Raw genomic sequence first — 25,335 nt, forward strand, 5'->3', positions numbered from 1 at the left:
CCCCTCGTCCTCTGTTGACACCCCTCCATGACTGTTGGGCCCAGACCTCATTTGAGTGGCTCTGAAGGGTGCAGGGGTCGCCCGGGGACCGTCCATCATTCAAGATGGCGGCATAGCATGGGCATTGGTCCCATGACCCTAAGACCCTTGAGGGCGCATGGACCCCCATTTCTGGGACCCGTCCATCAAAGTTGGGTCTTGAGTCCGTGGGACGACGTGGGGACCAAGCAGGCGAGCGGGGAAACATGCCGACGGGGCGCCCTCACCCACCTGAACGCCTATTCCTCCCGCCGTGGCAGCGACGCCGGGAAGACGCCCCCCGTCCCGTCCGGGATGCCGGTCATCTGGCAGCTCCTGGCCCACAGCTGTCGCTGAAGCTTCAGGTCGTAGGTGACGGCGAGCGACCGGGTCTCCTTCTCGTTGTAAAGGTAGCGGCCGCCGACCCCTTCCAGGGCCGGGGCGACGGCCGCGTAGACGGAGGTCCAGGCTCCCTCCTCCGGGGTCTGCGGGGCGAGAAGGACGGAAGGAAGGAAGGAAGGTGAGACGCGGCGACTGCCGGAGCGGAGCGCACGGGACGCTGGGGGCTCAGGGAGAGGCCGCCGGCTGAGACGGGAGGCTCACCACCTGCGTGGACACTCTCACGCAGACCGCCGGGGTGGGCAACCTGGCAGAACCAGACCCCGGGGCCGTTGCATATTTCTTTTCATCGCGTGCGGACAGGAACGCACGCCCTCGTGGGCTTCAAAAAGTCTATAATCTCCGAAGACGGGGAACAGACCCCGGCTGGGAGGCTATGTGACTCTGTCTATGGAGGGAAAGACGCATTCCTGGAGACGCCATGAGTTGGGGTCGGGGCCGGGGTGGGAAAGGGTGGGTGTGGGGGAGACGGGGACACGGAAGGGGGATGAGGTCATGAAGGGGACCCTGGGTCCATTAAAAAAAACATGCATTGGGCCGGCCCGGTGGTGCAGTGGTTAAGTGTGCATGTTCTGCTTCAGCGGCCCGGGGTTCACCGGTTTGGATCCTGGGTGTGGACGTGGCACCGCTTGACAAGCCATGCTGTGGTAGGCATCCCACATATAAAGGAGAGGAAGATGGGCACGGATGTGAGCTCAGGGCCAGTCTTCCTCAGCAAAAAAAAAAAAAAAAAAGGAGGAGGATTGACAGCAGATGTTAGCTCAGGGCTAATCTTCCTCAAAAAAAAAAAAAAAAAAAAAGAGATGCATTTCCTCTAAATAGGAGACATCTCCCAGAACTCACACAGCCTGTGGGTCTATTTTACCGAAAGGAACACTGAATTTACCCATCTTCCTGGGGCAGTGGCTGCGACCAGCGTCCTGTTTCGACCCCAACCGGGCACACCGTGGCTCAATTCTGCCGCTGCCCACCTGGAGTCAGCAAAGCCTGTGCGTGTCTAGGGCTTCAGTGCTCCTGAACCGCCCCACCCAAAATGCCAAAGGAGGCTCAGAGAGGTCTCCTCCTTTGTCAAGGGCACACAGCTGGCGGGTGGAGGAGCCGAGATTCAAACCCAGGACCACCGGCTGGCTCCCAGTCAACATTCTCACCCAGAGCACGTGCCGCCCCCTCCCAGAAACGACTCAGAAAAGGCTGGGCTACGCGGAGGGGAGAGTGGGTTTGAATCCACATCATAATTAGAATGCACAACGCCTGACACAGGATGAGTGTGTCCCCCTCAATTCACAGGTTGGGGTGCTGAGACCCCCCCAGGACCTCAGGACGGGGCTGCCTTTGGAGATGGGCCTTGAAGGAGGGGACGGAGGTGAAATGAGGGGTTTGGATCCCGAAGCCCAGGGTCTGCCTTGGTGAATTGTTTCCATGGAGTTCTCTCTCTGTCTCTATCTCCACCACATGGAGACAGACCAAGATGGCGGCCATCTGCCAGCCAAGAAGACCATGCTGACACCTTGATCCTGGACGTCCGGCCTCCAGAACCAGATGTCTGTGGCTTAAGCGCCCCGGCCGGGGGACTGTGTTACAGCACCCTCAGCTGATGACTGTGTGTCCCAACACCAAGCTCTAGATTTGAAGGGCGCCATGTTCCAGGTGATCAAAAAAGCACGAAGAGGAAGGAAACACCACATTTTGCCTGAATCTCTAGAAGCTAGAACTCGGGGTAGTAATGGCGGAAGGGGCTTCAGCGGGAGCAGCAGAAATCCCTATGGCATGTCCTTGTGCCAGGCACGGCCCTAAACACCACCGGGGAATCCTTCTGACTCACTCCCCTGGTCCGCGAGCTCTGAATCCACGTCCCTGGGCCATGAGCTCTGAATCCACGTCCCTGGTCCATGAGCTCTGAATCCACGTCCACGATCCATGACTCTGAATCCACGTCCACGGTCCATGAGCTCTGAATCCACGTCCCGGGTCCATGAGCTCTGAATCCACGTCCATGATCCATGACTCTGAATCCACGTCCATGGTCCATGACTCTGAATCCACGTCCATGATCCATGACTCTGAATCCACGTCCCTGGTCCATGAGCTCTGAATCCACATCCACGATCCATGAGCTCTGAATCCACGTCCATGATCCATGACTCTGAATCCACGTCCATGGTCCATGACTCTGAATCCACGTCCATGGTCCATGAGCTCTGAATCCACGTCCATGGTCCATGAGCTCTGAATCCACGTCCACGGTCCATGAGTCTGAATCCACGTCCACAATCCATGAGCTCTGAATCCACGTCCACAATCCATGAGCTCTGAATACACGTCCATGATCCACGAGCTCTGAATCCACGTCCACGATCCATGAGCTCTGAATCCACGTCCATGATCCATGAGTCTGAATCCACGTCCATGGTCCATGACTCTGAATCCACGTCCACAATCCATGAGCTCTGAATACACGTCCACGATCCATGAGCTCTGAATCCACGTCCCTGGTCCATGAGCTCTGAATCCACGTCCATGGTCCATGACTCTGAATCCACGTCCACGATCCATGAGCTCTGAATCCACGTCCCTGGTCCATGAGCTCTGAATCCACGTCCCTGGTCCATGAGCTCTGAATCCACGTCCCTGGTCCATGAGCTCTGAATCCACGTCCCTGGTCCATGAGCTCTGAATCCACGTCCATGATCCATGACTCTGAATCCACGTCCACGATCCATGACTCTGAATCCACGTCCATGATCCATGAGTCTGAATCCACGTCCATGGTCCATGAGCTCTGAATCCACGTCCATGGTCCATGACTCTGAATCCACGTCCACGATCCATGAGTCTGAATCCACGTCCATGATCCATGAGTCTGAATCCACGTCCCTGGTCCATGAGCTCTGAATCCACGTCCCTGCTCCATGAGCTCCGAATCCATGGTGAACGAGCTCCAAAACTGCTCTCTCCGAGGAGATGGTGGGCCGGCTGGGAGCACGCCCCCAGGGAGAAATGTAATCAAAGGCGAACGCAGTGGGACGCGGGCTGGATTTGAAAGGAGGCTAAGTGGAGCTGAAAGCGATGCGCGATTACGGGGAAAAAAAATGCATGCCTCCTAATTACCTAATTACACAGCGCTTTACAGTTTTGGAAATTGCTTCCGCGTCTACTGTGTGAGCAATTTCCACAACACTCTTATGAGATATTATTACCCAGAACCAACAAATTACAAACGCGAGGGGCACTGCGGGGGTGGGGGGGAAGGAGCTGCGTGGAACGGCCAGACTTGGCTTCTTCCAGAGACCCCCCCAATTCTCTCCGTCTTCCCCCTCAAAACCCCTCCATCCTATGGGCCCATGATCCATGCCCATGGCTCCAGAAACAGAACGGTCGTGATTTGTCTGTGCAAAAAAAAAAAAAAAACACACACACACTAAGCCCCTCCTCTTTATAAATGTGTAGATCTCCCGTGTGTTTCTCAAGGTACTAACCGGCTTGCCCAGGGCTCTGAATTCAAGTCCATTTCCTTTTTTTTTTTTTTTGGTGAGGAAGATTGGCCCTGAGCGAATATCCGTTGGCAATCTTCCCCCTCCTCTTTTTTTTTTTTTTTTTGCTGGAGGAAGATTGGCCCGGACCTAACATCTGTGCCCGTCCTCCTCTACTTTGTACGTGGGATGTTTTACTGCTGAAAGAACTTAAGAATTTGAAAGAAGCGTTTGAAGCCCCTTTGCCTGAGGCGGGAGGGGATAAAAGATGAGTTGAGGAGCAAGCGAAGGAAGAGTTGGGGAGTCCATCGACCCTTCCAGGAGCTCTGAGAAAAATGGGGAACCTTGAGATGGAAGCCGGAGCAAGGAGGAGGGCCGATCTTGAGAAAACAGAGTTAACTACGCTCATGAATTCTAAAAGGGGATGCAAACACACAAGGATCGATCGCAGGGAGAAAGGTGTCCCAATCGACTCCAGAAGGGTAGAAAACGTGAACGCAGGGAAGCCCTCAGGGTCCGACCGAAGGATGCCCAAGGACAGGACGACTCCTTCTCGAAAGGCAGGACCCTCCGATCCGGGCGACATCCTGATCTGAGTTATTCCAATAAGGGAGAAAATTCGCCAGGAAGACTTCATTTTAAAAAAAAAGCGAAATGGGGCTAACATACAGCACAGCACATAACAAAGCACAACAGACGATCATATAGGCAAGTATTCAGATAAAGAAGAAATATCGTGTTTTTCCACCGTCATCAAGAAGATATTCGATCAATTATTTAATCATCTATTGAGTGGATAGAAACAATATCACAAGAAGCATATGCGTTAGAAGCAAGGAGGTGATGATGGTGAGCATTTGCAGATTAAATAGTTGGGTGGTGGAAAAAGATGAGAGACGGAAACTCGATGAGAAATAATAAAACGTCGGCGATGGCATCAGTTAAGATGTGGAGCATTTATCAGGAGAAACAAGAGAACGGTCCACACCTCGTCCCGGAGAAGGGGGTTGGTTACCTTTTTGGGAGGAAGGAAGGCGAATTTGGGGAAAAGCATGCACCCGATCCCGCGGTGTGTGCGCTCACTTTATTACCGACTTTTAAATATTTTATTTTGTTGTATTCACGGTTTGCCAATTTTTTTTAATCCTCTTCACGGCGGAAACAAACATTCCAACTTCCTAAATAACGACGATGAACGCAACAGGAAACGGACGGGAATGAATAAAAACACCTCCGAAAAGCATTCAGATTCTGGTCCCCAGGCCCAACGTGGAAGCGGATTGTAGACGTTCAGAAAACAGAGACGGTCGTCACGTGGGATCGTCACACAGCGATGGAGTCTCAGACACACACGCGCGGGACCCAAGGCCGGACCCGGGTCCCAGATTCAGCAAAATAACGAGCAGGTGCCTTCGTCGTGCACGGCTCCCTGCAAACACCCTGCCGGCCGCGAATTGGGTTGCAACGAGGAAAAAATACCCCCCAGGGGTGAATTTCTCAACAAGAACCTAACAAAAACGGAACTGCGTTCGGGCCTAAAGTCCGCTCTCTGAGACCAGGGCTGCTGTGATGCTCACACCCCCGAGTGTGGACATAACGAGTTCATCCTCCTTGGTGGTTCTTGCGCCAAACTCCGTGCAAGCGTCCTGGAGGTGGCGGCCCGCCCGTGTGGCCCGCGCTCGCACAGTCGGCACGGACACGGGAACCGTCGGGGACTTACCTTGAAGAACCACCGGCCGAACAGCTTCTTGACCAGACGCGTGGGCCAGAAGACGTGTTTGTAGAGGTCGGTGTCGACCACGCCGGGGTCGGCCACGTTGGCGGTCACGGGACTGCCCTGGGCGGCCAGCAGCCCCTGGAGGTGATAAGTGAAGAGGACCAGGGCCAGCTTGCTCTGGGCGTAGGCCCCGTGCGGGGAGTAGCTCCTGCTGTGGAGACAAAGGAGGAGACGGCGTGAGAGGCGGTCCAGGCCCAGAGTCCCCACCCCGCGCCCTGCAGCCCTGGCCCTCGCCACGTGCATTTGCAGCCGCCTCCCCTTTGCAGGCTGGCCTGCTGGCGTCGGGGTTATGAAATTTGTACGCTCTGCCTCAGCAGCCCGGTGTTCACAGGTTTGGATTCCGGGCACGGACTTAGCACCGCTCGTCAACCACGCTGTGGTGGCGTCCCACATAAAACAGAGGAAGATGGGCACCGGTGTTGGCTCAGCGACAGTCTTCCTCAGCAAAAAAAAAAAAAAAAAGAGGGGGATTGGCAGCAGATGTTAGGGCTCAGGGCCAGTCTTCCTCAGCAAAAAAAAAAAAAAAAAAAAAAAAGAGGATTGGCAGCAGATGTTAGGTCAGGGCCAATCTTCCTCACCACAAAAAAAAAAAAAAAAGAATGACAGGGCTGGCATGCACACACCACGAGGCCAGAGATCTTGGATGGAGCTGCTCCTTTTTCCAATCTGTGGGGCGTTCTCGAGGACCTCCTTTAAATTTGAATTTTCAAGGCTTGGGGAAGACGGGCCGACATCTCTCGCACGCCGATGCAGAGCGGCCAGCCGCCCCCCGGGTCGGTTTTTTGCTGCCGACGGGAACAGAGAGATGATTTTACGGGGTGCCAACAGCCTGAAAACTGGGAGGGCGTCACAGCCAAGTGCATCCTTTGTCACTCAGGAGTGGCGGCCATTCTTCATGCCAATAGTTCTTTTTTCCTGAAATTTAACTTTATCTGCTATCCACCAGCTATAAAAAAAGGAAAAGACTAGATGCCCCGTAAGCTAACCTATTTATTTTGTTTTTGGTAAAATAAAGGAATGAAAATGAGGACGTGTGCCTATTTTCCCGTAACTCTGGTTAAATTCCACGAAGTCATCCTTTCTGATGCTGAAGGACGGGGGACGGGGTCCAGATGTGAAAAGGAAGGGCCTGCGCCCACGAAGCCAATTACTGTCTCTTTGTCACGGGCACCACGACCACGCGTATCCACGTCGTTAAAATTGTGCCAATCGTTGAACTTAGTAACGCCAGTGTCTGAAATGCATCCCGGAAAACCGTAACAATTTGTTACTGTTACATGACACAGTGTTACATTATTGCTACATTGTAGTTAATAACTAGTAACATTATAACTAATATTTTTCTTTAAAATTGTGTCTATAGTAACTCCGGTGTTTGAAATGTATCCCAGAAAAACCGTAACATTTTGTTACTGTTTCATTACACAGTGTTGCGTTATTGCTACATTGTAATTAATAACTAGTAACATTATAACTAACATTTTTCTTTAAAATTGTGTCAATCGTTGAACTTAGTAACGCCAGTGTTTGAAATGTATCCCGGGAAAACCGCAACAATTTGTTACTGTTCCATTATTGTTACGTTCCAGGGTTACATTATTGCTACATTGTAATTAATAACCAATAACATGATAACTAATATTTTTCTTTAAAATTGTGTCTATAGTAATGCCAGTGTTTGAAATGTATCCCAGAAAAACAGCAACATTTTGTTACTGTTTCATTACACAGTGTTGCATTATTGCTACATTGTAATTAATAACTAGTAACATTATAACTAACATTTTTCTTTAAAATTGTGTCAATCTTTGAACTTAGTAACTCCAGTGTTTGAAATGTATCCCAGAAAAACAGCAACAATTTGTTACTGTTCCATTATGGTTACATTACACAGTGTTACGTTATTGCTACATTGTAATTAATAACTAGTAACATTATAACTAATATTTTTCTTTAAAATTGTGTCTATAGTAACTCCGGTGTTTGAAATGTATCCCGGGAAAGCCGCAACAATTTGTTACTATTATATTATTGTTACATTATAATGAATAACTAGTAACATTATAACTAACATTTTTCTTTAAAATTGTGTCAATCTTTGAACTTAGTAATGCCAGTGTCTGAAATGTATCCCGGAAAACCGCAACAATTTGTTACTGTTACATTATTGTGACATTACACAGTGTTACATTATTGCTACATTATAATTAATAACTGACATTATAACTAATATTTTTATAACAATAGCAACTGCTGTAACATAACAACCTATATAAGTAATAATATGACTGTCATAATGTAATATAACATATAACTGTTATAACAATAAACACTGTTACTGTTACTGAGTAAAAAAAATTGGCCAACGATTTAAAATCAAAACTCGACGTACAGAACGAATGAGTGAACACAGACAAAACGCCCATTTTCGGTGACGTCTGCAGCATTTATGGGTCCATTCTTAGGGTTTCAGTTTGTTTTCCTTTATCCAAGCAGGCGGCACTTCCTGCATCTTGAAAGCTGTGGATTCGGGGCCGGCGGCGACGGGGAGCAGAAACTCAACTGCTCCTGAGATCCTACAGACGGGGGGCGCTTCTCCTGGCCGAGTTGAACCCGAAGAGGAGCGTTCTTACAAAAAAAACCCCCCAGGCGCCGTGCAACCCGGCTGCACGCTTTTTGCATTCCCACCAGCAACGACCCAGAGTCTTTGCTCCTGTGCATCCTCTCCCGCCTTCGGTGTGGCCCGATTTCTGGATTTCGGGCCGCCCTAAAAGTTGTGCAAGCGGCATCTGAGGGTCATTTTAATCTGCATTTCCCCCCCTCCGAGGACCCAGGAGGAGCAGGTTTTTGTAGGCTCATGGCAGCAGCGGGATTTCCTGCAAACTCTCCTGCCGTTTTGCAAATTGCACACGTCTCCTGATCCAAGACGGGCTCCAACCCCTCCAATTAGCGTCAAGATCCTTGTTTTTTTGGCAAATTCCTTCTGTCTCCTGAGGGAGTAATTAAGCAGCGGGGTGGGCGGGGGGGGGGGGGAGTGAAGGCTGAGATTTCAGTTAAGTGTCACGGGACCAGCCTCCCATCCCAAATTAGCCCAAGAGGAGAAGGAATTTCAGAAGAGGTTGCCTGCACCCGGGATCTCAACCCGCAAACCCCAGGCCGCCAAAGCAGAGTGTGCGAATTTAACCGCTACGCCCCCTGGGCCGGCCCGGAAACATGGCATTTTTAATAAGCAGCTTTTGTAATCAATGATGCCAAAAGGTAGGACTGACAACATAAAAGTGTATCATTCTTTCCAATAGTTAATCCTTTATTAACGTAACTACTTCAAGAATAACTCAAAGCTCAGTCTGAAACAAAAGTAGAGATGGTAACGTGACGGCCTTTTGTCGGGGAGGGAAATCTTTTTCTCCGCACTCTTAGGTTTGGCGACTGGGGCCTGCAAATTAAACGGATGAGTGACAGATTCACAAGAGAAAAGTATACAGATTTCATTTTGTTCAACTTTACATGTATGAGGGGCTTCCTAGAAAAGACATGAAAACCCCAAAGAGACAGTTAGACTCAGGGGCTGACATGGCATTTAATAAAGGGTGCTAAATTGCAACCGTGAACAATCTTATGTGTTCTGAGGATGAGAGCCAGGACCAGGGAACTTGCCTGCCTTGGGCTGGGGCACGGAGACAAGATGACCCGACTTCCCTTTTGGCCCGGGGCATCCCAGTAAACAGCCATCTGCCTTAAGGGGTGAGGGTCAGAGGACAGTCAAGATGCCCTATTCCGAGGAGAGGGGCAATGACGTCTTCCCACGCGGGGAGCTCGGAGAAGACCCACCAAGGATCTCTTTGGTCCTGAGGCGCCCACGGGTACAGGAGGCTGGGCACGGCAGACGGGCCAGGGTGCTGAGCAGGTAGGAGGCAGAACGCCCCCGCCGGACACCACGAGGTGTCACTCACCCCTGCCATTGACAGAACTCCTCGCCCACATCCACGCCTGTTGTCGTTAATTTTACACGTCCACGTGGCCAGGCTGTGGTGCCCGGTTGTTTGGTCAAACGTGAATCTAGACGTTGCCGCGTTTTTCAGAAGTGATTAGTAACGGGTAGAGTAGGAGGAAAGCCGATCGATGCCTGCCTGCTGAGGGTGGGCCTCGCCCAATCAGTTGAAGGCATTAAGAGAAAAGATTGAGGTTCCCCCCAAAAAGGAGGAATTTGGCCCGCAGACCACAGCACAGAAATCCTGCCTGACTTACCAGCCTTGAGGCTCAACATTGCAACACAACGCTTACGCAGATCTCCAGCCTGCTGGTCCACCCGGCAAATTCCAGACTGGCCAGCCTCTCTGTGGGAGTCAATTCCTCAAAAAAAAAACTCATTGTCTCTCTCATAGATAGAGATTAGATAGATAGATTGATTTCTTTACCTATAAGATATATTATATATATTTATTATATACTTGTATATCATAAATAGCATGTAGATATATATTTAAAAATTTTTATAATTATATATTTATAATCTTTATAAATATATTTATTTTTATATTTTACTTATATTTAATTAATTAATTAATTAATTAATTAAATTTCTTAAATTTTTGTTTATTTAATTTATGTATTCATTATTTGTAATATTTATATTATATTTTATTATACACATAATATATTATTATATATTATATATTTATTATTTGTATTTATTTTTATTTTATTTATTTTATTTATTTAATTTAGTCATTATAATATTTACATTTTTATTATATGTATAATATATTATTATACGTTATATATTTATTACTTCTATTTATTTTTATTTTATTTATTTATTTATTTTATTTAGTCATTATTTATAATATTTATATTATATTTTTATTAGACATATATTATTATATATTTATTATTTATATTTATTTATTTTTAAAATATATTTATAATTTTTATAAATGTAACATACAATACTTATATGTAAATATATATAACTTAAATATATATTTGTATATAATATATAAACATAATATATAATATATAATCTAAAATAAATAACATATAATTTTTTAACTTAAATAATGCATAGCATTTTTAACTTCCTCCACACAAAATAAAACTTGCTTTTTAACAAAACTATCCATTTCTTCATGCGTCAATTCCACTGATGACAAGTGTCAACAGACCCCGCCCAGCTTTTCCTTTTCTGGAATGTTCCGGTGCAGCCTAGCCGAGCCGACAGGCCCTCTGTGTGTCGCAACGCGCTGGGCGTTTGGCACACTCTGCCATGTGGGGATTGCTGCCTGGACAAGAACGCGAATTTTCCAAGCCAGCCAATCAGTCTCGGCCAAGAACCATAACCGCCAGCGGCGTCTACATCAGATGCAAGCCAGGAACTGACATTTTGGACACAGAAAAGCAGGCTGGTCTCAAGCCAGGTGCTTCTCAAATTTTAGGCCACATCAGGATGCCCTGAGGGGCTTGTCACAGCTCCCACTGCCTGGCCGCAGCCCAGAGTTTGGGTTCAGGAAGGCTGGGGTGGGGTCTGAGGATTTTTTTTTTTTTGCTGAGGAAGATTGGCCCTGAGCGAACATCTGTCACCAATCCTCTTCTTTTATGCTGAGGAAGACTGGCCCTGAGCTCACATCTGTGCCCATCTTCCTCTACTAAACGCCTGTGATTTGCTTTGAGACAGGAAAATTTAAGCAAACAAAGAAGGGCCTTAAGCGCAGAAGCCCGCCCACCCGGGAGCCGGCTTTGGCTAAGTGGACGGACGAGGGCATCCCGGGATGACCCCCGCTCTCCTTCCTTCCAGCCGCCTCTCACTGTGCAGGGACAATAACCCTGTCCAACGCCTCTGGGGTCTGCACGGCGGGGTCGCCTTCCTCTCAGGCCTGAGGATTATGGGGCCAGGGTGGTGGCGGGGGTCCCGCCCCCCGGGTGCAAACCCCAGAGCCTGGCCCTGGATTCAAAGGCCGGGTCAACCGAGCGTCCAATCGTTGCAAGCATCCCGTTAACGCCATGCACAGCTGTTTGCACACGCACTGGGGAAGAAACACACGTCCTATTCACACACACGGAGTCTTCCGTCCTCGAGCCGGGGCGACAGGGAAGCTCAGAATATAGAGACTGTGCATGGTCGAGTCAACGTGAACCAGCCAGGCGGAGCCAGCTCGTTGCATTTGCAACCGGGTGCAAAGGAGAACACTGAAATCCTCCTGATTTCATGCCTCTCTGGGTCTGACTTCTCTCTTTCTGGTCTCTTTCTCCAAGATAATAATAAGAATAATAATAATGATAACAGCACACAGGCAAGCTGCCCGGGGAGAGGATGCCAATGGTTGACGAGGATGGATGTTGAGAGACTTATTCTGCCCGTCATTTCAGCACATGTGCAAATACCGAATCGTGGTGGTGTGCACCGGATACTAGTAGAAAGTAATAGGTGCATTATATCTCAGTAAAAAAATGCTAAAAAAAAACCCCAAAACAGCATGCGCTTCAGGAAGCATGAAAACAGAACAGTGCAAAACTTTTGCAGAGCTGTTCAATGATGCTGATAAAACACCTAACTCTCAATTGACGATTTTTTACCGTTTTGTAGTCCCATTTCCTGGGCTGGAACTTTGGCTCTATCCTCATCGCCTAGAGATATTAGGAACATGTTTTAAAAAAAACAACAGTTGTTTCACTTTCCGTACGCCTGAAACGAGGATAATAATTGTATTTGCCTCAAAGCATTTTGAAGATGCAAAAACGGACTGAGACGGGTCGAGTGTTCAACTAGGTGAATGCAAAATAGGAAACGGTGAGTAGATATGGGTCATGAAACTTATTACTATGAGACAGGCTGATACAAAGTATCAACAAAAGCCGATACAAAGTTTCAAAGGATCGATGGGAGAAAGGTTGATACAAAGTATGACAAACGCTGACACAAAGTATCAAATGATCGATGCGAGACAGGTCGATACAAAGTATCAACAAAGGCTGATACAAAGCACCAGGTCATTACGATGAGACAGGTAGAAACAAAGTATCAGTAAACACAGATACAAAGTATCACTGCGAGACAGGGAGGCACAAAGTCTCAGCAAAAACTGATACAAAGTATCTAAACATCATTATGAGACAGGCTGATACAAAGTATCAAAGCATTGCTGTGAGAGAGGTAGACACAAAGTGTCAGCAAAATGCTGATACAAAGGATCAGACTATTACTACCAGAGACAGATACAAAGTCTCAATAAACACTGATACAAAGTATCAAAGCATCGCTGTGAGGCAAGGCAACACAAATTATCAACAAAAGCTGATACAAAGAATCTAATCATCACTATGAGACAGGCTGATACAAAGTATCAAAAGCTGATACAAAGTTTCAAAGTCTCCCTGTGAGACAGGTCGAAACAAAGTATGGCAAACGCTGATACAAAGTATCAAAGCATCACTGCGAGGCAGGTCAATACAAAGTATCAACAAATGCTGGTACAAAGTATCAAATTTCCGCTATGAGACAGGTCAACACAAAGTATCAACAAACACAATACAAAGTATCACTGGTGAGACAGGTCGATACAAAGTATCGACAAACGCTGACACACAGAACCAAACTATCACTGAGACAGGTCGATACAAAGTATCAGTAAACACTGACACAAAGTATGAAAGGATTGCTGGGAGACAGGCCGATACAAAGTATCAACAAACACCATACAAAAGTTTCACCGTGAGACAGGTCGATAGAAAGTATCGACAAAATGCTGATACAAAGAACCAACCTATCACTATGAGACAGGTCGATACAAAGTATCAATAAACACTGATACAAAGCATCAAAGGGTTGATGGGAGACAGGTCGATATAAAGTATCAACAAATGCTGGTACAAAGTATCGAATTTTCACTATGAGACAGGTCAACACAAAGTATCAACAAACACAATACAAAGTATCACTGGCGACACAGGTCGATAGAAAGTATCGACAAACGCTGAAACACAGAGGCAAACTAGCACTGAGACAGGTCGATACAAAGTATCAATGAAAACTGATACAAAGTATCAAAGGTAGACAGGTCGATACAAAGTTTCAACAAATGCTGATACAAAGTATCAAATTTCCACTGTGAGGCAGGTCAACACAAGTATCAACAGACACCATACAAAAGTTTCACCATGAGACAGGTCGATACTTTATCGACAAAATGCTGATACAAAGAACCAAACTATCACTGAGACAGGTCGATACAAAGTATCAGCAAACACTGACACAAAGTATGAAAGGATAGATGGGAGACAGGCCGATACAAAGTATCAATAAACACCGATACAAAGTATCAAAGGGTCGCTGTGAGAGAGACAGGTGGATACAAAGTATCGACAAATGCTGATACAAAATATCGACGTGTTCCTGTGAGGCAGACGGATACAAAGTGGCCGGGGCTGCAGAGCCTCGTGCCCAGTGCATTGTGGGCATATCCCACAGGTGCAGCCGTGAACTTCCACCCACCTGCCCTGAAGGTCGGCCAGGTTGAGCTCGCCCACGTAGTGCGTGGCCGATGAGACGGTCACCACCCTCGCGCTGCGGCCGGGACACCCCGAGTCCCGGAGGGTGTCCAGGAGGAGGTTGGTCAGCAAGAAGTGGCCCAGGTAGTTCAAGCCCAGGTGTTCCTCAAAGCCGTCCACGGTCTTCCTCTGCGGCACCATCATGACCCCGGCTGGGAAGAAAGGGAGCATCAGCGAGCGTTCGAGGACAGGAGGCGACAGAGCCGACCCACGGGCGGACGCGGAAACAGCCCTGGGCGCCGCGAGGGCGGGCTCGGGTCCCGGCTGCCTTCTCCCCTCCCCGTGCCTCGGTTTCCCAGTCTGGACGCGGTGGGGCCGTGCCGGGAGATGGGTGAGATCCTTTCGCGCCTGATTCTTGTCAAAATGACAGCAGCAATGATGAAATAGGAGGATTCACACTCAAGGGAGGGTGGGCTGGGTCACCCAAAGGCGGTTAATTCGCAGCCACATCGGGAGCCCACTGGGTGGGGTAGAGAGGGTGGTGTTCCCTCCTTCCCAGGGTACCCCAGGAACGGACTCATTCCTCAGGGCGCCCCGTGGGAAACGCAGACCCGAGGATTCCCGTCGGCCGTCCACACCCCGAGACCCCAAGTCCAGCCCCGTTGGCCGTCGTTCCCTAAACACACTTCTGTAAAAGTGTGTTCTGTGCTCTCGCGTAGCAAAGCCCAGATAAATCCTCGTCCCCGAGTCCTTTCCCTCGGAGGCTGGAGCCCAGATGGCTAGTGCAGGACACGGGACCGGCCCGCATTGTGGCATCACCTCGAGCGGGCCGGCTTGCTGGGATGTGTGTGTGTCTGTGTGGGGGAAACGTGTAGGTGGGCATATGTTCCGGCAGACGGACGGGCACGTGCGTGTTGTCTGTGCGTATGGAAGGCTGTGGGTTTACGTTTATTATAGATGCATCTGCATACGTACATGCATATGCATGCATATATGTATCTGCATATGTTTACGTGCATGCATTTGCAAAGATATGCACGTGCAACCACGATAACACGTTTACACATACATTTTGGCGTTGGCATGTGCGTTTGGATGTGTATTCGCATGCACCCGTGTGTTTGTAAACACCTATGCATTTATAATACGTGTATTTCCTCTGGCATATACACTATGAGCATGCCTGTGCATTTGCATGTGTGGGAGCATTTGCATATATTTGCATGTATTTGCATGCAACACATGTGTATGCGTGAGTGTACATAAATATGCTTGTATGTGTTAAGTATATGAGCAGAGGCATTTGCAAACGAATACATATTCATAGTTCACGCTTTTGCATATGTATTTGTGTTTTGCATATGCATTTGTGTTTTGCATATGTGTTTGTGTATTTTGCATATGCATTTATGTATTTTGCATGTGTATTTATGTATTTTGCATATGCATTTATGTTTTGCATATGTATTTATGTATTTTGCATATGCATTCATGTGTTTTGCATGCAGATATGTATTTCTCTTTGCATATGCTTTGCCACATTTTTGTGCCCGTGTTTATCTTTGGCTTTGTTCATGAATTTGGATATGTGTATGATTTGCATGCACACAGGCACATTTTTTTTGTGTCTGCGTTTGTGCGTGCATTTAGAAATGTGCAGGCATTTATATTTGAATGTGTATCCACTTCTCTCTCTGTATGCGTCTGGATAGGGATGTGCGTTTGTGCTTATGTATGTGTACTTTATATGTCCGTGTGTTTCTATAGTCTCACGCTGCAGAACGACATTGCAGCCCATGACAGACGGCACACACGACAGTGGCCGCCTAGATTAGTCCCAGAGAGCCACAGATAGTACCATAGTACCACAGAGGTGTGCAGGAGGCTATGCCCTCTAGCTTTGTGTCAGTGACACCACGATGTTCGCACAGCAACGGAACGGCCTCACGATGCTTTTTGCAGAATGCATCCCCATTGCTCAGCCACGTATGACGGTGCATGTCTGTATTTTCCATGTATTTGTGGATGTACGGGTGTTTATATCTGTCTGTGCCTGTGCATGCATTTCCATACGCGATCTTCTACGTGGGTGCATTCGCGCATGTGGATGTGTAGACACGTTTTCCAGCTGGATTGAGAGGTCCCTCCCTGGAGACACGGACCCCAACTGCAGGCCCCGTCAGCCCCGGGGGCCCATGCAGGACGCACCTTGTGGTTACCCCACCCCACACCTCCCCCCGGCGCCAATGCAGCTTTCTCCCTTGCGAGGTTCTTGGGGTGCAGATGTGTGACCCCAGCACGGGTGCAGCGCTTTGATGCAGCAGGGGGTAACATTTAAAAGATAAACGCCGATGCTTCTTATTGCTGTTTTCACAGAAAATGCAGGAAGAGGAGCAGGCATGCGGGAGTCGGGGCTCCAGAGGGAGCAACAAGAAGACGGGAGAAGCGCAAGAAGAAGCGGCTCCGGGAAGAGCCGGCTTCATGGAATAAGGAGGCTGGAGCCCCTGAGACCGCCTGTTGCGGGGCGACCACACGTCAGGGTCCATTGGGTTGACCCTTCAAGCCGTGAGCCCGGGCAACGGGGAAACAAACCCCAACGTCCCACCTCGAGAGGGAGCCATCCTGGAGGTCCGGCCCCCTTGAGCCGTTGGATGATGGTGGCCTCAGCTGCAACCGCGTGACACCCAGGGCTCGAAGGGTCCCGATGCCCGTGCCCCCAAAGGGCACGCAAGACAAAATGGGGTGAGCCAGGAGGATTGGGGGGGGTGGTGTGTGACGCAGCAGGAGACGGTGGGATACGAGCACATGCCCAAACGATAAATTCCAAGTAGAGAGTCTTGTCTTGTGGGACCAATGGGCAGCCGCTCCACACCGTCTGCTGAGCGACAAAATTTTGCCGGAAAATCCCCCGTGTGATGGGGAATCGAGGACCGCTGGCTGAATTTGTGGGGTGTGTTAACCCCCCGTGAGCTCCTAGGACTGCAGTCTGGTGAGTTCAGGAGAAGCTGTTATCAGAGGAATGGCTGTTGTTGCCGGTTTGTCCCTTCCTCGCGATGGTCCTTGCGTCCCCGTACGTTGGCGGCAGAGAAAACAGCCAGCAGACGGGTCAGCCAGCTCTGGGCACACGGAAGTGAGTTCGGATTCCACCTGCTTGGCATTCGAGGCCTACACTCGTCCGTGTGCATTTTCACGGGGGTCCCAGGGGTTGAAGGACGACCGCAGCCCACTCTCCCTCAGGCTGAAAATACTCCATCCGCTCCGTCCCTATGACGCATTTCCCGGCGATGACGGACAAGACAACCCAACGTGAAGCCACTGTTTAGCTGGGGCGGGGGGGGACAGGACCGCTCAGAGACACACAGAGACGCGCAGAGAGAAGGACGGGGCGCATTCCAGCTGGGCGAAGGTCGAACTGCACAACAGGAGGAACGTTTGCGTCCACTCTGGCCGCCATCCCGCCGTCTGAGGACCGACCGCCAAATCGACCTTTGGAGCCAAAGTTTTGAGTCTGTTGACCCCAGAGAACGCGAAACCGAAGACCTCGGGAAGGTGGCCACCGAGGCCGTCAAGAGAGGAACGCAAAAAAATGCGAAGGAAGGAGGATGGAACGTTCCGGAAGGGCCATGAGGGTTCCGCATCCACCTGTCAAACGTGAGTAGGGAAAGGGTAGTCCGCGTGTCTTGGGGGAGGATTGCCGGAAAAATGTGTTGATGAATGAATATCTGTGATGTGAGGCAAGTCTTGGTGGGGGGCGGGTGGCAAGGAACCCCAATACTCATCCATCTAGTGGGACACGGGTATGGGGTGGAGCGCTCAGAGGGTGGCGAACCCACCGTCGCTCCGTGGGCCGATCCCAATGTCGAAATCAAAGGGGCTGATCAGCGTGTCCAAATTAAGTCTGGATTCAGTAGAGAAAACACTGGCGACAGCATCCCGGAGGCGGGTTCGAACATCACGCTCAGTCGCCATATTGCCCACATTTCCGTTCCTGGGTGACTTCCTCTCTGTCATCCCCGAGGGCCGACTCCCATCGCCCATCCCGCGCCCCAGGATCACGGCAAAAAGACCAGATCCTCGACCGAAACCCGCAACCACCCACTGGGATCCGCCATATGCAAAATCGGGGACCCTGGAAGCCGGTGGATTTTCAGCGCCCGACTCTTCTGAGAGCTCCTGGGCCCAACGCTTCTGGAGCATCTGGGTCATTGGAAAACCGCTGTGGTTTTCAACCCGCTTCCTGGAAGCTCCTGTTACAGGGAAACCCATCACGCACCGGTTATTTTTCCCAGGGTCACCGCTGACACTTTTTTTTTTGGGGGCTGAAAACATAATTTCTTGTACTTTTTGATCTTGGGAAATTCACCCATTAGAGTCACGGGGGGAAGTCCTCCAGGGATGAAAATATAAATCCCGTGCGGTTATTGCAAGTCTGTCAGCATGCAGAGCCGGGGCTGGGCAGCCGGGTCAATATACAACGGTTGACTGGACGGGAATAAACCATAAATCCGGAGCCGGCTCCGTCCGGAAGAGGCCTACCGTCGTCTACACTGGCGTCGGACGATCGGATCGTCAGCCTCGCGCACGAGCTTCCCCCAACCGCCCGAAAGAGTCGGTCGGTCTGCGTCGCTTTTCGTCACGCTCGCTGGCAGACGCGAAATGATTTCAAACGCCCCGTGGGGCTCAACATTTGCAAAATCTGGATGGCTCTCTTTTTAAGGATAAAAAAAAGGAAATAGGAAAAAAAGAAAAAACACCACGCCCACACAGCGTGTAGCTTTCCGTTGGCTGTTGGAAGGGAGCTTTTGGCGGAGCCCACGGCTGGGCTGGTTTTTTTCCATGACGCTCGCCGCGCGCGACTGGGTCGCAGGCGTTGGGCCCATGAACCCGACTCCTTTGGACCAACGGCCTTGGCGGGGTGAGCGGATAAATGCGGAAATCCTGCACTTTCGGTAAATCTGACCCCGGCCGCCATCCAGCGCCCAGGTCTGTCCTGACCGCATGCTCCTGGTCCCACCTGCAGCCGCCCACCCGCACCGGGCACCACGGGATGTCTTCTTGGGCGTATCTATCAGGCCGCCATCCCGCCCGATGGAAGAGACGCCGTGGGGAGTAGACAGTAGGCGTCCATTATGCGCACAAATGCAACGTCCAGCCCTGGGCATGTCTCCTTGGCTCAAAGCTTCTGCCGGAACCGACACAGAGGCTGTCACATCCTCGGACCCCACAGGGACTGAGCGGACCTGTCCTCAGTCGGCCACAAAAGGCCCCGTGGACCCAACGGCAGCCACGGCCTGGCTGTCACGGCAAAGACCGAGACCAAAAGCACACAGTAGGAGCAGAGCACGAAATGTTGTTGCAGGAAGTCAGCCTGCAAAAACGGGACTCGTCCCCGTGTGTAGACGGAATAACGTCCGTAAAGACGTCCACGTCCTCGTCCCCGTGTGTAGACAGAATGATGTCCCCAAAGACGCCCACGTCCTCGTCCCCGTGTGTAGACAGAATGACGTCCCCAAAGACGCCCACGTCCTCGTCCCCGTGTGTAGACAGAAGAATGTCCCCAAAGACGCCCACGTCCTTGTCCCCTTGTGTAGACAGAATGACGTCCCCAAAGACGCCCACGTCCTTGTCCCCTTGTGTAGACAGAATGACGTCCCCAAAGACGCCCACGTCCTCGTCCCCATGTGTAGACAGAATGACGTCCCCAAAGACGCCCACGTCCTCGTCCCCATGTGTAGACAGAATGACGTCCCCAAAGACGCCCACGTCCTCGTCCCCGTGTGTAGACAGAAGAACATCCCCAAAGACGCCCACCTCCTTGTCCCCGTGTGTAGACAGAAGAACGTCCCCAAAGACGCCCACGTCCTCGTCCCCGTGTGTAGACAGAAGAACGTCCCCAAAGACGCCCACGTCCTTGTCCCCTTGTGTAGACAGAATGACGTCCCCAAAGACGCCCACGTCCTCGTCCCCGTGTGTGGACAGAGTAACGTCCCCAAAGACGTCCGCGTCCTGATTCCCGTGTGTAGACAGAATGATGTCCCCAAAGACGCCCACGTCCTCGTCCCCATGTGTAGACGGAATAACGTCCCCAAAGACATAAGATCACTTCCGCGCTGTCACTGCCCGATTGCTGTGTGATGAACGGCCCCGGTTAGTAATCTCTGAGGGTGTTAAGTCTAACGAGGAAATCAGATCGATCGCCCGACAGCATGTCCACCATGTTCACAGCTCCTCTCTGCCCGCCATGATTGATCCTATTGGAATTCTAATCCATTATCACACGGATAAACGCTCGTCCAAGGGAAGCCCAAGCACACCGGTCAAAGCATGGAGTCCTCACGATGTATGATCGCACCGTCCTTGCCAAGCGACGTCCGAAAGTCGATCACGCCAAGAACGAAAGCCCAACGCGTCACGGCACCAAAGCGGTGGCCGCAAAGGGCACGCAGACTCACGGATTTCCCCCGGGAATCCCGCTGTCCCGAGGCACGACGTCTCTCACGGGAAGGCTGGGGGGGTTCGTGTCCACGTCAGAATCAACGTGTGGGTCCCCCCCGCCCCCCAGAACTCACCGTTATTGACCAGGACGTGGAGAGGGATCCTCTTTCTCTGGAACTTCTGCACGAACTGCCGGATCGACTGCATAGACGCCAGATCGCAGTATAGAAACTCCACTGCGAACGGAGAGGAAACGCCCGGTTATCTTCCAACCCACCACCGACACCGCGACAGGAGGTGTAGACACGGTCACGGGTGCCCCTATTGCCTCAGAAAGATAGGGAAGGACCAACGTGGGGGGCGTACCCTAGGAAGACCCTCAATGATCCCCAATCCTTGAGCGCAGTTGGGACCTATGAGTTGCCGCTAGTCAACGGCATATGGCAAAGAGGTCGGGGTGGCGGCCCCTGGATTAGGGTCCTTAGACGGCAAGGACGATGGGACGCCACTCCCATGACTCCACTTCGTTATATCACCCGCCCTCTCGTTAGCAGACCCGACGGAGAGGGCTCCTTCCATTGGCCTGGAAGAAGCGAGCCGCCATCTTGTCAGACACCCATGGGGCCAAGACCCTCAAAGGGCAGCTTCTGGGAGCTGAGAGCAGCCCCCCCCCCCGACCCCGGCCAACGGCCAGAACAGGCAAAGTCAGAACCTCGCACCCACCACCTGAATCTGTCCGACAACCTCGTGAGCCCAGAAGAAGAGCCTGAGGGTCAGAGAGGACCTCAGACCACACGGCCCTCCAGAGCTGAGGGCGGTTGGCTCCGTCCTTCCTCCGGCTTTGCGGAAGGATGGCTTGGGGTCTCCGGACCCAGTTTTTTGGGGGACATGCCCGCCTCGACGTCGGTGGTCCCGGGACCCCAGAACCAGAGGGGAGCACAGCTCCCGTCCGCAGTTGGATAGGACGTTTTTAAGATAACTGGCGTGGAGAATGAAGCCGCTGAGGACAGGGGCGTGTGCATTTTCAAATAGTCCCCTTCCAGAGAAATAAGGAGGGCGGGCTGGACGTGCTCCCAGATCAGAGTCCCCCCCACCCCGGCCCCCAACCCCCGGGAGTGTGGTCCACAGACGGGCGCCATCCCGGGACCTGTCTGGTTAGCCATTGGCCACAAGACACGTTCAGACACTGAGCGTGTTTGTAAACTGAAAAATAATAAAAAAAAATCGACAGTCATTTTCTGTTGGTTGAATCCAAGGGTCCAAAAAAAAAAAAGAAAAAAAACAACCTCGTTGTGCATGTTTTTAATGGACAGACACACTGTGCATTCGCCGCCCCCACCACCATTCCCCCGGGGACACCAGCAAGGGAGGCGTAGGTGACGTTTTGCATTTTCCCTGGAGGGCTGTAATGGCACCTGCTCGTCCATCCGGAAAATGAGAGAAATGGAAATTATAGTGTTCTGAGAGCCATGCTCGGACCCCCAGGAGACGAGACAGAGACTCTGTGCCGTGCAGGCGACGGGGCAATAGCGGGTAGACCAGTCGTCCGGACCAGCAAAGACAGGAGCCCAGCAGACGGCCAGGGGCGCAGACCGGAGGACGAGGAGTGAGCCCCAAGAGGGAGAGAGAGACAGAGACAGAGAGAGAGTCGGAGAGATACAGAGTCAGAGAGAGATAGAGAGACAGAGAGTCAGAGAGACAGAGAGACAGAGAGACAGAGATAGATGGAGAGATAGAGACAGAGAGTCAGAGAGATAAAGAGAGTCAGAGAGAGACAGAGATAGATGGAGAGAGAGACACAGAGTCAGAGAGATAGAGAGTCAGAGAGAGAGAGACAGATGGAGAGACAGACACAGAGTCAGAGAGATAAAGAGTCAGAGAGACAGAGATAGATGGAGAGATAGAGACAGAGAGTCAGAGAGATAAAGAGTCAGAGAGAGACATAGACAGTCAGAGAGATAAAGAGTCAGAGAGGTAGAGAGACAGAGACAGAGTCAGAGAGATAAAGAGAGTCAGAGAGAGAGACAGAGATAGATGGAGAGATAGAGACAGAGAGTGAGAGATAAAGAGAGTCAGAGAGAGAGAGTCAGAGAAAGAGACAGAGACAGATGGAGAGATAGAGACAGAGAGCAAGAGATAAAGAGAGTCAGAGAGACAGAGATAGATGGAGAGATAGAGACAGAGAGTCAGAGAGAGAAAGAGAGACAGAGAAAGAGTCAGAGAGATGATCAGAGTCAGAAAGGTAGAGAGACAGAGACAGAGACAGAGATAAAGAGAGTCAGAGAGACAGAGACAGATGGAGAGATAGAGACAGAGAGTCAGAGAGATAAAGAGAGTCAGAGAGATCAAGAGACACAAGAGAGATGAAGAGACAGGGACAGAGAGAGAGATCTCTGACACAGAGCGACAAACTTGAATGAACTAACGCCCACTTTCATTTTCCTGGGTGGACGCTGAGTGCCCTTCCGTGCCTCCCCAACACCGGGGCTGTATTTCCGGGCGGCCTCTGGAGCTCGGCGCTTTTCCTGGAAGGGCAGGCTGCGCTCAGAGCCCATCCTGAGGGCCCACCACGGATCTGAGGAAAAGGAAGCGAAAAGGAGGACACACTTGCTCCAACCCCAAGACAGAGAGCAGATGCCCCCAAAAGCATTTTAAATTAAGGAAAAAAACGATGACTCGGAATCCACCCATCGAGGCCACCGGCGGCGAGACACTCTGCGTGTTGCGTGGACCCAGACTTCTCATGGTTTCCTAATAAATGGTTTTCAAGCTCTTCGTAGAGCCCGTGTGCATGGTGGGTGGGAACAGAGATGGCTACGGCCAGGAGGGAAACCAGCATGGTGGGTTTCTCCAAAACTTAAAAACAGAACGACCATGCGACCCATCCATCCTACTTCGGGGGATTTAAACGGAATCCGGATCTTGAGGAAATCTCGGCACCCCCCTGTTGACCGCAGCGTTATTCACAACAGCCAAGAAATGGAATCAGCCCAGAGGGTCCGTCGACAGACGAGCAGATAAAGATGGCGGGGGGTCCATCCACACGATGGAATATTACGCAGCCAGGATAAAAATGACCACAGAGACGGAGCTGGAGGGCACTGGGCTCAGTGAAGTCAGTCGGCTATAAAAACACAAATCCGGTGCGATCCCGCTTCCACGGGGGATCTAAAGATGTTGAAGCGACCAAAGAAGAGAGTAAAAAAGGGTGACTGCGGTTACTCGGGTGTAGACAGCAGCATTGAAAGCTCGGACCCAGTGCCTGCAGGACCCTCCTCCCTCGGCCGTGGGTCGCCGGCTGGAAGAGCCGTGCGTAGGAGCCAGCCACGCCGTGTCGCAGACCATCCCAAATGGGTTGGCTTACGACAACACCCGTTCATGACCTCTGGGTTCTTTCAGTCAGAAGACTGGGTGGGGGTGAGCTGGGTCCTCGGCTCAGGGTCCCACAAGGGCTGAAACCCAAGGCGCCAGACAGACCTTAAATACACCCGCAAGGTCCCTTCGCCTCGGCCATATAGCACGACCTAATCTCGAGAGTGCCGCCCCACCACGTTCCGAGGTCCCAGCTCCACCGAAGGGGGGGGGTGACACAAGCCGTGTAAACCGTTGTCCATCACGGGGCAGGAGTCCTGAGGCCGCCTTTTGCAAAGTGCCCATCCCGGAGAGGTTGGGCACCAAGGCTGCCTTCTTTGGGGGTTCCGTCTACACCGCTCCAGCAGGAGAAAGTTGCACTATCAGGTCTAAAGTAGGTACGGATCCCAATCAACCGGGGGTGCCGCTGCCATTGTGTGGTCGCCGTTTGTCACGATAAACGTAAGCGTGCAAAATACACGCTCAGTAGAGGGTTTCAGGAACCCTCCCGAAGACTTAAAATGTGACTTGTTGGCTGGCTCAGAAGTGGCCATCGCAGGCAGGATGGCGTTCACCGGACTCTCCCCGTGGGTTGACCAGCTGTTTCTTCACCCTCCCGCTCACCCAATTCCGTCATAAATAGGATTAGAAGACTGTAGAAGCTCCACTTTCACGGCCCCTGCCTAGGAATGTGTGCCAGGGTCCATGCTACCTGGGGCTTCCCAATGCCTATGGTGGTTCTACTCCTGTTCCCATCCAACGACTTGGTGCTGCTTAATACATATGGCGGCTCTACCCCACTCCCAACTGATGACTTGTTGCTGCTCAATGCATATGGCGGCTCTACCCCACTCCCATTCAATGACTTGTTGCTGCTTAATGCATATGGCGGCTCTACCCCACTCCCATTCAATGACTTGTTGCTGCTCAATACATATGGCGGCTCTATCCCACTCCCATTCAATGACTTCGTACTTCCCAATGCATATGTTAGTCCTATGCCATACAGTGACTTGGTACTGTCCAATACATATGGTGGTTCTATCTCATTCCCATTCAATGACCTGGTACTCCTCAATGCATATGGCAGCTCCATCCCATTCCCATTCAGTGACTTGGTACTGCTCAACGCATATGGCGGGTCCATCCCACTCCCATCCAACGGCTTGTCACTTCCAAATGCATATGGCGGCTTTACCCCATTCCCATTTAATGACTTGTTGCTGCTCAATCCATATGGTGGCTCTATTCCACTCCCATCCAAAGACTTGTTGCTGCTCAATCCATATGGTGGCTCTATTCCACTCCCATCCAAAGACTTGGTGCTGCTCAATGCATAGGGCGGGTCCATCCCACTCCCATTCAATGACTTAGCAATGCCCAATGCACACGGTAGCTCCA

General features: G+C 50.8%; 1 protein-coding gene across 16 annotated transcripts in view; it reads right to left on the reverse strand.

The window, feature by feature from the left end:
- DHRSX (dehydrogenase/reductase X-linked) overlaps window positions 1-25,335 on the reverse strand; it is a 138,597-nt gene that overhangs the window by 44,759 nt on the left and 68,503 nt on the right. For 10 of the 16 annotated variants that reach the window (XR_011434936.1, XR_011434940.1, XR_011434937.1 and 7 more), the window contains 4 exons: window positions 20,718-20,819; window positions 14,153-14,360; window positions 5,608-5,815; window positions 271-503 (listed from right to left, as the gene is read on the reverse strand). Coding sequence is in view for 10 of the 16 variants with exons in the window: in XM_070257907.1 (XP_070114008.1) it covers window positions 279-503; window positions 5,608-5,815; window positions 14,153-14,360; window positions 20,718-20,819 (743 nt within the window). In the remaining 6 variants the exon portion in view is untranslated. The remainder of the gene's footprint in view (window positions 1-270; window positions 504-5,607; window positions 5,816-14,152; window positions 14,361-20,717; window positions 20,820-25,335) is intronic. The other 6 variants (XM_070257906.1, XM_070257913.1, XR_011434941.1 and 3 more) reach the window with 3 other exon arrangements.

Source organism: Equus caballus, chromosome X (assembly GCF_041296265.1).
Source record: "Equus caballus isolate H_3958 breed thoroughbred chromosome X, TB-T2T, whole genome shotgun sequence".
NCBI lineage: Eukaryota > Metazoa > Chordata > Mammalia > Perissodactyla > Equidae > Equus > Equus caballus.